At 33.6% G+C, this 15,579-nt stretch overlaps 2 protein-coding genes across 6 annotated transcripts; one reads left to right on the top strand and one right to left on the bottom strand.

The window, feature by feature from the left end:
* The first annotated feature begins 806 nt into the window (after positions 1-806).
* On the top strand, positions 807-5,813 carry LOC131010432 (NEDD8-conjugating enzyme Ubc12-like). Of its 5 annotated transcripts, XM_057937945.1 has the most exons (7): positions 807-1,122; positions 1,258-1,312; positions 2,443-2,556; positions 4,822-4,930; positions 5,047-5,125; positions 5,237-5,353; positions 5,428-5,813. In XM_057937945.1, the coding sequence occupies exons 2-7, from the start codon at positions 1,306-1,308 to the stop codon at positions 5,563-5,565; spliced, it is 564 nt and encodes a 187-aa protein (XP_057793928.1). In that variant the 5' UTR covers positions 807-1,122; positions 1,258-1,305; the 3' UTR covers positions 5,566-5,813. The 5 variants fall into 5 exon arrangements, with proteins under 5 accessions (XP_057793928.1, XP_057793931.1, XP_057793932.1 ...); XM_057937948.1 differs by lacking the exon at positions 1,258-1,312 and having other exon boundaries at positions 934-956; XM_057937949.1 differs by lacking the exon at positions 1,258-1,312 and having other exon boundaries at positions 1,100-1,120.
* A 622-nt stretch (positions 5,814-6,435) lies between these two features.
* Positions 6,436-8,870, bottom strand: LOC131010433 (uncharacterized). The gene is made up of 4 exons (XM_057937950.1): positions 8,198-8,870; positions 7,435-7,576; positions 7,229-7,355; positions 6,436-7,054 (listed from the first exon to the last, which is right to left on the bottom strand). The coding sequence occupies exons 1-4, from the start codon at positions 8,589-8,591 to the stop codon at positions 6,764-6,766; spliced, it is 954 nt and encodes a 317-aa protein (XP_057793933.1). The 5' UTR covers positions 8,592-8,870; the 3' UTR covers positions 6,436-6,763.
* Positions 8,871-15,579: the final 6,709 nt, after the last annotated feature.

Here is a 15,579-nt window from a genome sequence, read left to right on the forward strand (position 1 = left end):
TGATTTTTTTAAGATCACAAATTTGAATTTCACATAAACCTCTTTAAATAACACGAGCATAAAAAAGGGAGCGATAATTCTCATGAATAAAAAAAATGATCCCACATACACAATAATTAAATTTGGTAGGTATCCAATTCCAAAGCACACCCTCATCATCTTTTCATCAGTCTAATCTTGTTTTATTGCGGAAAATACACTCAAATTAACTTGAAAACAATTATTAATCAATTATTAGCACTCACGACTCAAAGCAAAACAATAAAGGGCCGAAAATGCAAAAAAAAAAGAACAAGAAGAAGAAGAAAGGAATTACTCCCTCCGTCCACAATTTAAAGCCCTACTTCCCCTTAAATTTTTGTCCACAATTTAAAGCCCTATTCTGCTTTTTGTACCTTTTTACCCTCCCTTTTTATTTAAAATTACTACCATTTGCCACTTATGAACCCACCTTACAACACCTTTATTATTTTTATATTCTATATTTATTACACTTTATCACTAGTGGACCCACCACACAACACCTTTAACACTTTAGTCAACTACTTTATCACTTTAGTCAACTACCCTTTTATTTCATCCACATCACCATTTTCAGCTTTCTTAGTCTCCGTGCCCACATCAAAGTGGGGCTTTAAATTGTGGACGGAGGGAGTATGTATTTTCCACCAATAATTGAGATTGTGAAAAAACTAAAAAACTAAAAATAAATAAAAGAACTTTCCCAAAAGTAGACTCGCTTTCACCGGCCTTTCTCAGATTCTCTGTCCTCTCCTCTCTCTCTCTCTCTCTCTCCTTTTTTTTTTTTTTTTTTGGAGCGCCTTTATATTCCCTGTTTATATATTGCCTTTTTCCTCTCTCTCGGCTTTTGATAAGACTCGCCCTTCCCCTGAAATCTGAAACCCTTAAAACCATATACATCCCTTAATTTTCCTTTCAGGTTTTTCATCAAACAGGTATATTTCCCCCGATTACCTTTAATTGTTCCGTAAAAACCCATCCTTTTTCCGCATATCTGCGTCTATCACGGCTGCGTAGATTTAATCCCCCCATTTAGCTTATAGACGTAGTTGGTTCTTTCTCAGATCGTTGTGTTTTTACCACTACATATTTATCTACCGTGTACATCTCTCCCTACTGTGAATTTGACTCTTCTTTGACCTTTTATTTTCGGAGTATTTTTCTAAATTGTTGTTTACTTTTATCGGCTTTCGGTTCGTTGTATCCAATTGGCTTTCCTGCTGCTGAATTATGTAGGTGGTGATATGCTTTGATTTTGGGCTGGGTCAATTTTGAACGATTGCTATGTTAGGTTTTATGCCCCAATCTTTTCACTGCAAGTTTTCTGTAGCTAGGGCTCTAGTTCATTCTGTTGTGTGTGTGTGTGTGTGTTTATTATTTTTTCGGTAGCGCTTTGGCATCAATTGGAGTGTGTATATGACTGTCAAATAAGCTGCGTGTTAGGATTTTTTGTTGACTGATTGAGAATTCATTATTGGTGTTGTGTTATTACTTGCTCCATCTAAGAAACTTATATGTTTTATTCCTAGGCCTATTTAGATTACTTCAAATTATTTGGGTGCATATGTAGTCTGTAATGGAACTTTCATCTTGAGCAATGACGTATTCTTCGAATCACATGTTGTTACAGGATCTCAAGACCAGTGCTTTGCTGAATCAAAATTAATTATTTTATGTACTCTAAAACTTGGAATCTTAATTTCATAAATCACTTCTTCCAGAAGATCCCTAACTTGTAAATTAAAGCATTGAAATCGTAAGAAAGAGTTGTGATTGCATGGATAATATTTTAATGCCTCTTTCAAGAGATTATGATTTGTGTAGAATTATATGGACTACCTGTTCTCTGTTGATTTTACTTCTTCACTATTTTATCTTGTTTTTTAGTGACAATAGTCGGTCTTGTTGGAACTAAACTCATAGTGTTTCTTCAGTTGTTTGTACTTTAATGTTCGACAGACATGCAAATCTGACTTTGTAGTTTGTACCTTACTTTACTAGCGATACCATTCACTTTTCTTGGCGTTTATATATGCACTTTGAAGCTCTTGCATCTTAACCATTGATCAACTGATGAAAGTCATATTTTCTATTCCATGTGATCTAACGAAGATAGAGTGTGTCTTAGTCTACTTGACTATTTGCTGTTACCAACCCATTTTTTGGCAGATAAGTTGTTGAAAATTTGCACTCAAGCATGAAGATTAAATAATTCCCTGAATGAGCTCTTAGTATTTATTATTGGTTGTATGAGTTTCTATTGTAAGTGCTTGAAAAAAGAAAACTGCCTGATATCTAACATTCTAACTTTCTAAGTACTTAGTATATTTCTGCTAGAAGGTTACCCTTATGTATGTTTCTTATATTGTCTCTATGCTTCTTAGCTATCTTACATAGTATGTTCCTGTATTATACCTTTAGGCACCATGATTAGGTTGCTCAAAGTAAAGGAAAAACAGAGAGAACTTGCAGAAAGTGCTAATGGGAAGCCTCCAGTGAAGAAGCAAAGTGCTGGAGAACTACGTCTTCAAAAAGGTTTGTTCTTTTCTATTAATGAATGTTTAGATATTCTTTTATTAACATTTAAACACACGTCTGTCAATTTTATTTTATTTTCTCTCTCTTTTTCCTTATGAAGTAGTATTTTTTATGCGTATAAGGTTATGTGCAAATAATTTTGGGAAAAGATGTGGTAAAGCAGGAATTTGTTGATCTGTTGACTCATTTGACATTTGGATAGTTTTATGTTGGTGTTATATTATGAAGTTGCAATCTCACCCACATTGCTTATCCGAAGAGAGAAGTGCTGCAGTGGATGCATGGAAGTTGCATGCTTTGTTTTCTGTTGGCGTACTTTTGGGAATACTTCTGAAAGCACATTCTGCATAAATTTTCCACTTCTGACATTTTTTCCTAAGTAGTTAACTTAGTTAAGAACTGAGACTTGGTACATATTTCCCTGACATTGTTAAAGATTTTCTGATCACCCCCTCTTAAGAAATTTGCAGCATGTAAGATTATCCTGTGGGTATCTCATCTTTAGATTACTTTTTTCTTGCATGGATATGATGAGTCTCACACTCTTCTGTTGGTTAATACATGCTAGACCTTGCATACGCTAATTGCAACATTTGCACAAGTCGATCATTTCATTCTAAATGTTTTCAGTATAAAAATACACATCTTCATCATATTTTCTGTAACTATTTTCAGTTTTCTATTGTTTAATTGGTAAGACAGTTACATACTAAACCTTCTCTTAATGTAAAGGGAAAGAGCGATCTGACTGCAGTTCATTAGAATAAAGATGTAACATCCTACTACTGTTTTGGCAAATGATATTTTCATTAGAATAAAGTGTAACACATGTTCTGTTCATAAATTATATGTTTATGCAGCTGGAATACAGAGTTTTTTAGGGGTGTACTACTGTATTTAGTTAAAGCTAGATGCCTAATCCTGAAAACATCTTGAACTTGCAACTGATACTTCTCTGCTGGTTATTGTTGTGGTTATTGTATTAGAGAATTATACTACGGCCACTTAGCGTGCTAGGTCTTGATGTCCTTGTCCAATGAACACATCCATGCTTCCGCTCTCTCCCTCATGCAAATGCACACACAATAACGTGCACATTTGTGTGCACGGGCGGCTGACACTTACTGCATTTGCACAGTAATCTGTTTGTCATTGCACATGTGGAACGATTGATCAGTGCATGGATAGGTGCCGAATCTATAGTGCTCTATTTAGTAATTGGTACTGGATGTAATAATTGTTGTAGTTGTGTTTGGTTGTGGTTATTGTATTAGAAAATTATACTAGTGTTTGTTTGTATACACACACACACATAGTATGGCAACTAATAGATGAGTAGGAGCAGTTTTCTTTCAGTTTCTTCAGTGTAGAATGCTGGGCAGGTTGTCAAACCTGAAGAAAACTCTGTAATTGATGTTATTCTGTTCAAGGAGAAGTATATTATTGTGTCGTTGTACGCCTGGAACTATTTCTTTGACTCTATACAAACACATACACTAAAGAATCAAATTGTTAATATGTGTTCTTGCATCCTGACTGCATATACCTGTCACCAGTTTTATTTCTGCTCCATCGCCTCCCTCTCCTAGGCAATTGTCTCCTGTTGATATTTTATAGAGCCTTCCAACTCCAAAATTCTGTGATTTCAAGTCCAAGATCTTAGTGTGATTTCAGTTATTCAATCAAAACTACGGCGTTGTAGGCCCCATCAGATAAGTTTTTTTTTTTTTTTAATTATTTTAATATTGATGAAAGTAATTTGAAGCCTACAGCTCAATATCCAACTCTTTTTCTTCATAGCCTGCTTTCATGTTACAGCTTTTCAGGACTTTTACCCTCTCAACTGCTGTCATGCAGCATTAGTTCCTCTTCTGTCTCCTTCCTCGCATATTCTTCACCCTGATCTTGTCTGGTACTGCTACCCGAAACTGAATAAGGTTTCACGTACAGACATGTCATTCTAACTGTGTCCATGAATGATATGTCAGTATATCAAGGGAGAAAGGAATCTTGTCGTTTGCTGAAAAATGAGTTGAGTTTTTGGAATGATTCTCTTGTGCTAAAGTATTGCACTTCTTTTCTTTTAGCTAGCCACTGTTTGGAGCTTGCTTTTTTAAATAAAAATCTTATTTACACTGATATGATACCCACTACTTCAGAGAAGGCATTCTCTGGTTCCTTAATGTTTTCACTTTTGGTTTTTATTTCTTTTTAACCCTTTTATACAATTAGCCTTGACTCCTTTTCTCACTCTTTATTTAGATATCAGTGAACTGAATCTGCCAAAAACCTGTACCATTTCATTCCCTAATGGCAAGGACGAGCTAATGACCTTTGAAGTTACCATTCGGCCAGATGAAGGATATTATCAGTAAGTAGTTATGTCTAAGTTGGGCTTTTAGTTGATTCCTGAGCTTGTATGGTAGTTTAGTTTTGTTTTCTTCTAATTCTTTGTCATGTTCATTAATACTAGTACCCTGTGTTCAGGAGTGGAACATTTATTTTCTCATTTCAAATTTCACCCATCTATCCTCATGAGGCACCAAAGGTGAAATGCAAGACAAAGGTAATGAATGTCAGTTTTGTGGTGTCTCGTGTTTTCTAGTTAATGTTATTTACAGAGATTCTTTTAATGTTTTTATTTGAATTTTATTGTCAATTCTTGTGAATGTTGCAGGTCTACCATCCCAATATTGACTTAGATGGAAATGTCTGTCTAAACATTCTTCGAGAAGACTGGAAACCGGTTCTGAACATAAACACCATCATTTACGGGTTGTATCACCTTTTCACGGTATAGAAATATCAATCTGTATCAAACACAATATTGTTGCAGTTTTTATGTTCTCTAATGAGATGCGCATGCAGGAACCAAATCATGAGGATCCACTCAATCATGACGCTGCTGCTGTGTTAAGAGACAACCCGAAAATGTTTGAATCTAATGCTAGGAGAGCGATGGCTGGTGGCTATGTTGGACAAACTTTCTTCCCTCGCTGCATATAGTATGTGAAGTTTCCAGCAGTTTACCAATTTTAGATGAAATTGGGGCTGTAGTGTGGTCTAAAGACTGTACATTTGGACGCCCATCTAAATCTGTAGGCTTTCTGCTACAAATTGGAAGCTCGTTCAAATCTCTTACTGAAATTCATGTATCTAAGAAGCAGAAAAATGTTTGTATGCTACCATAACTTTCTCCTTTATGTTGGCTATTCATTATGCACCATATGAAAGTTTAAAACCTTTGTTTGGAAGAGTGATGGATTTGGTTGGTTTCTGTAGTTGGTAAAGTACAGACTTGTGTTAATATGATTATTAGGTTCATTATTTAACTGGAGTTATTGCAGATAAGCGTGTGCGGCACGCTTGAGCTTGATTTCACTGAAATAATCTACAGTGATCACCATGTGTTTATATCTCTAAGGGTGTGTTTGCTTTTTATCCCTCTAAATGGAGGGATAACAAAAATTTATGTCTTCAAAATGTTTGCTTTCTTATCCCATATTTTACACAAACATTATTTTTTCTTCCTTATTTTCACTTCAAAGAGGGATAATATTATCACATACCAAAGTGGAGGGATAATATTATCCCTCTTTGAAGTGAAAATAAGAAAGGAAAAATGATGTTTGTGTAAAATGTGAGATGAGAAAGCGAACATTTAAATGCATAAATTTTTATTATCCCTCCATTTAGAGGGATAAAAAGCAAACACACCCTAAAACTAAAATGTTAAAATGCTAATATTCTCGGATCCAGGGGGTGCTACGGTCAGCTGAAGCACCCTAAAACAATATATACGATTTACGTTACTATGCCATGAACATCTCATGATTTTCAGGTGCAATATTTTTATCCAGCCAATTAGAAAAAACAGAAGAACACAAATGATTTTTTTTCATATCACAATCACAAATTCATAAATGGTAGGTACATATCTAAACAAAGTAACCTGACGCTAAAAAAAATTTACAAATAGGTAAAAAAAAAAAATCAGAGGCAACAGTATCCAAACCAGTAACAAATGTAGATCTGCTCCCCAAGCACACAATAGAGATGAGGAAGTGATAATGGCTGTTAGATTAGAATGACTAACACAAATGTAGATCTGCTCCCCAAGCACACAATAGTAGAGATGGAGGAAGTGATAATGGCTGTTAGATTAGAATGACTAACACAAATGAGTGATGGAAGTTTATGTATCCTAGGCTGCTTCTTCCTCAGCTGTTGTTGCATTCTTGAAGTCATGGCTGCATTGATTGTATCTGTAGCATGTCACGAGATGATCGTTTACTAGACCAGCAACTTGCATGAACGAGTACAAAACTGTTGGCCCGACACAACGGAACCCTCTTTGCATCAGATCCCTGCTCATGAGATCTGATTTTGGTGTCTTAGCCGGTACTTGGCGTGCATAACGGAACCCACTCTTTATAGGTTTGTGGTTTACGAAACGCCAGCAGTAGTTGCTGAAGGACCCAAACTCTTGCTGGATCTACAAAAACAGAATGGAAAAGAAATGCTCGCTTTCATAATATGCACCTGACATTTTCTTTGAAACAAATCCAACACCTAATTCATGGTATCTGTGCTTTAAGGTAGAGAAAGAGATTTGATCATGATCTACAGATTGGTTTGAGAAGGCATGTTTAATGTATTTTATACCAACCTTGAGCAGCTGCTTAGCATTGTCAACAATTGCACGAACTTTTGGTTCTGAGAGCAATCTAATAGAGAGCAATCTCTTGTCATCAAGATTTGCAAGTGACGTTGGATCGAAGGCGTTAAAAACCTTTCTGAAACACAATCCACAAATATTTCATAAATGTGGAAACATGGTGTAGGGCTAAAAAGCACATGTGATTCAACTCATACCTAAATTCTGCTCTTTTGCTGAGAATCAACGGCCAGGAAAGCTCAGCTAATGCTTGCGAAAAAACCAGCAGTTCGAGCAGCTTGACATCATCATTCACCGGAACTCCCCATTCCTCGTCGTGAAAAGAAGCGTAAAGTGGTTCTGCGATGTAGGATACCAAAAATAATAAGGGGAGTTTCTTCGACCACCCTAGTTTCAACGCATATATATTCCAATAAGCGACATGAATCATGTTCTCATTGTTTTAACATTCACAATACCTTCATTGGGTAGAATAATTTGATGCTAGAAATTAAGGGAATGTGGAAGTCGATATCTTTTGCAATACCTAAACTTCTCCTAGTTTTAAGCTTCTATTTGATGATTTCACCCTTCAAATTCAATTAAGCATGGCGCCATTTTAGTGCTCCTTTTCTTTCTAAAGCTATATAATTACGACAATTTTTGCCTACAACTTTCACCAAGTCTCGTCACTTACTTTCATGCAAACAAACAAAGTACAATCAGCCATAAATGCTAAACTCGTGTTTAAATTATCAACTAAATTCAAAAAATTCGCATCACGGAATCCGATTTATTCAAATAAACGTAGCACTACAGATCACACTGCATGAAAAAGGTACATTCTGCGTCGACTAATACACTACAAAAAGATAAATATCTACCATAACCTCTTTATTTTACCTTAATAAAAGAAAATTCATAAATTAACTCGTAAAATAAGGCGTCCAATTTATTAATTTTTTAAAAAGGAAAATTCACCAGAATTCGGTGTGATCCAATCGCAGCGCTTAACAGGAAGCGGAACTGCAGGGGAGAGCGACAGAGCACCAACTCCGTCAGGCACAGTCGTCGCCGCTCTAACGACACCGTTGTCGTTCTCCATCAGTCTCCAGCTATTGTTTTTAGCAGATTTCACCATTGAACCACTGGGCGATGAAGCCGAGGAAGAAGAGTCGGAGGAGTTATCAACTGAGACGTCGCACCGCACAACAGCGGCAGCAGGTTTCGCCGCAGCTACTTTCTTAGGCTTCTCCGGTGGCTTCTTCATCATCTCGTTTCTTCGCCTCCGTTCTTCATGAATCCGAACCCGATTTCCTGTCGGAGCGAGTATACACCGGGTTTCGGTTCCGGTTTTTTCAGTGGCAGTAGACATTGTCGCCGATGCGGGGAGAATGAAGTTTAAACAGTGTGGAATTAGAAGAGAAGTTGAGGGCGAAAAGGGAAGACAAATGTTTCGGGGTAGAGGGGAGACTGAACCTTATAAGGGACTATTTGGATACGGTGACCGGTGATAGCCAGTAAGTGATGATGTGTCCCCCTTTCTTGGCGGTAGGCGGGGTGGGAAGTTTGAAAGATATCTCGATGTTGCCATAGTTTTGGATTCACCAAACAAGTAAAAACATAGATGTAAGTATAAGATTGAAACGCTGTAGAACAGCCCTATAATTTTGAGACATTTAAAGTGAGATGGACGGAGTTAGGGCTGTCGATCGGTTCGGGTTCGGTTACCCGTACCACCGTTTTAGGTGTTCGGTTACCCAATAACCGCTTCGATTACCCGATTGAGTTATTTGGATATCCGAAATACCCATTTAAAAAATTAAAATTTAAATAATTTGCTAGATAAATGATTTGAACCCTAGTCATCATAAAATACACAAAGCAACTTATCCACTAGACTAAAGCTCATTCTTATACTTTAAATATATCATAATTTTATTTTACCTAAGAATCGATTTTTTTATTTAAAATTAAATAAATTAATGAATTAATAATTAAAATGTATATAAAATATATATTAAACAATTTATTAAATAATTTTTGGTTATTTCGGTTAATCCGTTTCAGTTATTGGGTTAACCGATACCCGAAATTTTTCTAAAAATGATACCCGAAACCGAACCGATAACCAAAAAAATCGATTATTGGATACCCAAACCCAGGAATTTCGATTCAGTTAACGGATTATCCAAAACCCGATAACCAATTAAACAGCCCTAGAAGGAGTATATACCAATTTTTGTTACAACTATCAACTATAATTAAAGATAATTAAGCTTTCTTTGCTTAAACAATTTTTAATTAAACATTTATATTTATTTTAAGACTGCGTTCTCTTTGATGGATAAATTTATTATAAAAAAAAGGATAATAAAAATTTAAGCATATAAATATTTCATTTCTTTTTCCTCATTTTCTACAAAAGAGAATTTCACCCAATTTTGCTCATTCTTTTCACTTCAAGGAGTAGTAATATTATCACTCCATGAAGTGAAAAGAATGAACAAAAAATGGTGAAATTCTTTTGTATAGAAAATGAGTGAAAAGAAAAGAGGTATTTAAATGTATAAATTGTTTATTATCCCTCATTTTTTCATAATAAATTTATCAATAAAAGAGAACACACCTAAGATAGGGTTTAGATTTTTAGAATTCTCTTCTAAACTACCAACAACCATTCTATCAAGTATCAACTCATATTTGCAATTCTCTAATTTTGAAATCCAAATTTCAAGAACATTAATTTAAATCCTCTAGTTGTTTTTTGTAATTTGATGTTTAATTTGTTACTCCCTCCGTCCCAATAGTAGTGTCTCATAACTTTTGGGTATGGATGTTAAGAAATATGTAAAAAGTAGATAAAGTGAGTTGATGAAAATTATTTAAATATTAGGTATAAATAGAATATATTACCAACAAAAGAATGAGAGATTTGTATTGGGACGTCCCATTAAAAAAAGTGGAATGTTTTATTAAGAAAAGTGGAACATTATTATTAGGATGGAGGGAGTAATAATCATTTGTGACTAATTGTACCACTTGGTGTATTTGGAAGACGAGTAATGAATGTGTGTTCAACCAAGGGAAATGCGATATCGATAAAATGGTGGCCGAGATTAAGTCGAGACTGTGGAGTTGGTCTAAAATCTACAAGCTGGGGTTGGCGAACTGGGATTTCCGTTCTTGGGTCTTCTCTCCAAATGTTCTTTTCTGAAGTGCTGCGTCTTCTCAGCGGTTTGCCTCTTTTGAGGTTTTCCTTTGATTTTTCTCTCCTCTTGTTTTCCTCTGTTTCGTTTTGTTTTCCCTGCTGTACTCCTCCCCTTTTTTGGTACCCCTTGTACCTTTCTACTCTATAAAATTTCTCTTTTTCCCGATCAAAAAAAATTGTAATGCGAAATATAATAGTAATTCCTCTGTTTCTTAAAAATGGCCATTATTTTCATCGACGCGTATTTTAATAACAATAATGCTATTTGGACAAAATTTGCCCGGACAAAATATAGTTAAATACTTTATAAAATAAATTTATTTAAAAGTTTTGATTCAAAATAAAATAGGATTTAGTTAGTTTTATTGTTTTCTTTATATTGTAATTTTTTTGTAATTTTTAATAACCTTTTTAATTATTATTATTTTTAAAGTACACAAACTACAAATAAAATAACAAAAAATAAAAAAAATGTTAAAAAATTATGAAAAAATTACAATATAGAAAAAACAATAAAACTAATTAAATCCTTTCAAACTTGAATCAAAATTTATAAATAAATTGATTTTTAAAAAAAATTAACCTTATTTTTGTCCGGACAAATTTTGTCCAAATAGCACTACTCTTTTAATAAACTCGGGCGAGTGAGTCGACTTTTTGATGAATAATGTTGGGATCATAAGTTGAGATTTTGAAAAAGGACTCACTTTTTGATGAGTTATGAATATGGTAATATTATAAATAAATTGAAATAATAATGAGAACAAATAAAGAGTTTGTGATGAAACAATATCTAAAAGTAAAAAATGCATCTTTTTAAATTTTCTTTGTCTCATTTTACTTGGCCTAATTTCATTTTCGGATCGTCCCACTGGACTCGACCTATTTTTATTTTGAATAATAAATTTTTACTATAATAAGCAAAATCTCACATGCTTTATATTATAATCTTATTTTTTAAAATAATCATGTCGAAAAAAGTGAGGTTAAATAAAATGGAGCAAAACAAGGGCCACAAGGCAGTATATTGTATATACCGATGAATAATGAAATTTAAAAAATTGGTAATGAATAAAACATATAAACTGATGAATAAGACAGTATATACCGATGAACAATGCAGTATATACTGATGAATAACAAAATTTAAAATATTTCGCTCCCTCCAGGATTCGAACCCTGAGAAAGAAAATTCTCCCTCTAGATACAATATCAACCATAAAGTTGATGAAATAAACGTACGAGATTGTGTCTTAGGTCTCACTAAAAATAGGAAGTCTCATATATATATATATATAAAGAAGTGTTTGTAGTTTGTACAATTTTTTTAGCACAGCCAGTACATGGTCTACAAATATTTAAGTAACAATAATTACACATTTGACTAGTCTTTTTATTATCCACACAAAAACGGAAAAATTATCTACACGTAGGGGCCGTTTGATTTGCAGTTTAGGATTGATTAGGATTAAAATTATCTTGAGAAATTAGTGTGGATTAGTGTGGATTTATATTATTTCATGGGTGTTTGATATCATGGCTACTTAATCCTATATTGTGTTTGATATCCATAGGATTACGTTGGATTATATTATCTAATACCAAAACTATCCTCATATAATTTTAAAAATATCATGTGTGTCCACCATTACTTGGGCATTTGTATCGATATGCGTGAGGAAGGGTAGCAAAATTTTTATCCAACTTCGCAGTATTAAAGTTATCCGAGGGGGGGGGATTATTAGTATGTGTTATTCCCACAAAATAGCATGTAGAAGTAGGATTAAGTAGGAGTTGACCACATTAATAGAATATGATATCAAACATCACACTAACCTGTATTAATTTAATTTATCATATCTATAAACCCATATCAAACAGGCCCGTAGGCAGGATTGGAGCCAACACCTCTCATAAATGAGAGTTTTTGAGTACCTCAACTTTGCCACTTGAGCTAGCCTCATTGATTTTAATATCTTAAAAATTGTTATTGACATCACTAATTTTTACAAATCATATAAAAATAAATTTTGATTTTATTCATATTTCCTTGAACTTCAAATAAATAAGAAGAATCCATCAAAGTTGATTTTTTTATGTAATTTGTAAATTAATCACGCCACTAACAATTTTTCAAGTTTTGGAATCAAAATGAAGGTATAAAATAAAAATATGGCTAACATGCACCAACTTGTAACCTTTTATTTTTTTAAAAATAATTTATAGTTATTAAATTCATAGACGTAATCGTCAAGTATATCTAGATTGTTATTATTAACCTTTTTTAATATATAAGATATATATTATGTCACAAAAGTATATATATTCATTAATGAATTAATTAACAAAATAACAATTAAGTTAGTAGAAACTAGATCAAACATCTTAAAAAATTTTGAAGGGAGAGACTTTAATACCTCAAACCCCTTGACTTAATATCCAAACTTAGAATATATTTATGACGAAAAGTGTGAACTATTGATAGGTGCCCAAATTAGGACCCTATAGTCTTGGTACAAATAGATTGAGAGAGCGTTTACTTTTGACGGATTAGTCTTGATAGATAAAAATAGTAAAATTAATTTTTTATTTATTTTGATGAATTAAAACTTTGGAATATTTCAAGGTCCTTGATCATTTATATAATTTAAGCTAATTTTACTTAATTCTTATCTCATTGGAATGGTAAGATTGGAGAAATCTTACTCATAAATACTCAATCATGTATTTTATTAATCATGCAAAATAAACGTCTCATAAAAAAATATCGAACCAATCATCCGACATGAGTATGGTTCTATTCTAATGAAACGTAGCTATAAAAGAAGTAATTAAGTGCAAAGATGGTAAATTTAATGGATAAATTATCATTCTATTCTAAAGAAACGTGGTTATAAAAGAAGTAATTAAGGGCAAACTAAGATGTTAAATTTGATGGGTAAAAAGATAGGAAAAGGAGGAAAGTGGAAAATGGGGGTTGAATTTAGGCTGGGAGTCACATTCATAATTGGGTAGAAAAGTGTTGTTTGGTAGTGAGGAAGTTACCGTTACGAAAAGGAGTGGAATTTGGAAGGCGGCCCCGTCCCACCCCAACAGCTTCGAAATTGGCCGTGCAACGGCTATCATCTTCTTTCTATTCTCAGCTTATCCAAGTTGGCTTATCCAAGTTGTATGTTTTTAAGCCCCCCTCCCTTTTTTTTTGCCAATTATTGATTTTCCCGCATGTGTCCAAAACATTTTTTTAACGGTTTAATGCACAACTTTGTGGAGTGTCAATTTCCACAAAAAAATAATGATATAATCGGTGGAGTGTTGAGTTTTTAATTGAAATACCGTGAATATGAATATTAATAATAGGCTTATTTTCTAAAAAAAGGAATACTAATAATAGGGTAAATATCATATTAATTATTGCCTTTTGTTTTGACAAATGAGTTTAAGAATTAAAAGTATTTTGTTAGAATAAAACCTATATTATGGAGTAGTTGTTAAGTTAATTCTCATTTATGGAAATGAGACTATATAATAATAAATTTATGCAAAATATGTTGGAAATATGGTTTTAAGACCATATTTGGAATTTATTATTGATTAAATATTTATTATTTAATTGAAATAATTATTAGATGTTAATCTACGTTTCGAGTAGATGAACGTGGTATACTTGAAGTCTCAAAACCGATTTCCGGTGAGTGAGATATTGTATATCAAAGTTTGGATGTTGATAAGGGAAATAACACTTGCGATAGTGTTATTGTCCCACATTGGAAAATGAGAGATGTTCTATCATGTATAAGAATAGCAAAGCACAAGGAGCTAATAACTTGTGACTTGCTAGTGGGCTTGGATTAAGGCCTTGGCCTTGCGCACACACACGCGCAGACGATCGATTGATCGGATGAGGACGACGCCGTCGGACGGGTGGGTCGGGTATGGGCCGTGGCCAAGGACTTGGATCTTGGCAATTGGTGTTTTGGGTGGTGTTTGGATCCAAACTATTATAATTTTTTGAACAAAATACTTTTGGACTTTTGATTAATTTTATTCTTGGCCCAACGGTTTATTATTTTATTTCCAGCCCAACTAATTTTGTATCAGCCCAAGCCTATTAACGTTAAAGAAGCAGAAGCAGCAACACAGCATGACAGTTTTGAAACTGCACACTGTTTGAATTCAGAAATTGCCGAATAGTTTTGAATTCTTTTGGATTCTTGCAGCTAGCTTCAATGTTGTAACATCCAGACAGTTACATGGTGGATTAATTTCCCATTATGCAGATTGAATTCCCCTCATGGTGAATGGCTTATAAATAGAGGTCTTAGTGCATAAGCATTTCATACACTGAAAATCTGCATTCTTCATACTCTCGCCGGATTGTGGTGCTACATCCAACGAGACGTCACCGTTTTACTTTTGGGGAAGATTCGCCAACACCGTGAGCACTACCGGAGCGATAATCTTCTTGCAGGAAGAGTTCAATCTCGACTCGGTGCATTCTCCACGTTTGATTTACTTCTTTGTAATCTGTTTTCATTTCTCCTTATTACTTCTAATTGTTCTATTTTCTTAGTCCAATTTTTGGATTGTAAAAGTTCATTTGAGTTGTAAATTTAATTGATCGTGTGCCCGGTTGTAACAAAATAAAAGCAGTATTAATGGTAATTTCAATTGTAATTTAACAGTCTACTATTTTTCTTATACAGTATTACCATATTAACCGTGGACATGTTAATATGTGTCCACCATGGATAGATGAACGTTTCTGCATGACTATATACATTTTGGCTTATCCTTGAAAGTAATAACTAGCATGATAAATTTTATTGTTATTAGGTAGATAAATTTCATTTGAATAACCAAATTCACAACAATTGTTTGGTCAACTTGAAATACATTAATCTCGAGCTAGAGTTTTTGGTCGTATATCACAATAAAATTTAATCTATATAAAAATAAATAATCTTACATTATTAAAAAGTGTACAGAAATATAATAATAATAATAATAATAATAATAATAATAATAATAATAATAATAATAATAATAATAATAATATCCACTTTTTTTTACAAATTTACCTTAAAAAAAGTGTTAATAGGTTGAAATACCCACTTTGATAACATGTCTTACAAAATTACCCACTTATATAATA

Source organism: Salvia miltiorrhiza, chromosome 2 (assembly GCF_028751815.1).
Source record: "Salvia miltiorrhiza cultivar Shanhuang (shh) chromosome 2, IMPLAD_Smil_shh, whole genome shotgun sequence".
In the NCBI taxonomy this organism is placed as follows: domain Eukaryota; kingdom Viridiplantae; phylum Streptophyta; class Magnoliopsida; order Lamiales; family Lamiaceae; genus Salvia; species Salvia miltiorrhiza.

Excerpts from the sequence above, each read along its gene's own strand:
- LOC131010433 (XM_057937950.1), bottom strand. The coding sequence starts at position 8,591 with ATGTCTACTGCCACTGAAAAAACCGGAACCGAAACCCGGTGTATACTC. Across the intron at positions 7,356-7,434 it reads AGCAAAAGAGCAGAATTTAG|AAAGGTTTTTAACGCCTTCG; the intron begins GTATGAGTTGAA and ends ATTGTGTTTCAG. Across the intron at positions 7,055-7,228 it reads ATGCTAAGCAGCTGCTCAAG|ATCCAGCAAGAGTTTGGGTC; the intron begins GTTGGTATAAAA and ends CTGTTTTTGTAG.
- LOC131010432 (XM_057937945.1), top strand. Across the intron at positions 4,931-5,046 it reads CCAGATGAAGGATATTATCA|GAGTGGAACATTTATTTTCT; the intron begins GTAAGTAGTTAT and ends CCCTGTGTTCAG. Across the intron at positions 5,354-5,427 it reads GGTTGTATCACCTTTTCACG|GAACCAAATCATGAGGATCC; the intron begins GTATAGAAATAT and ends ATGCGCATGCAG.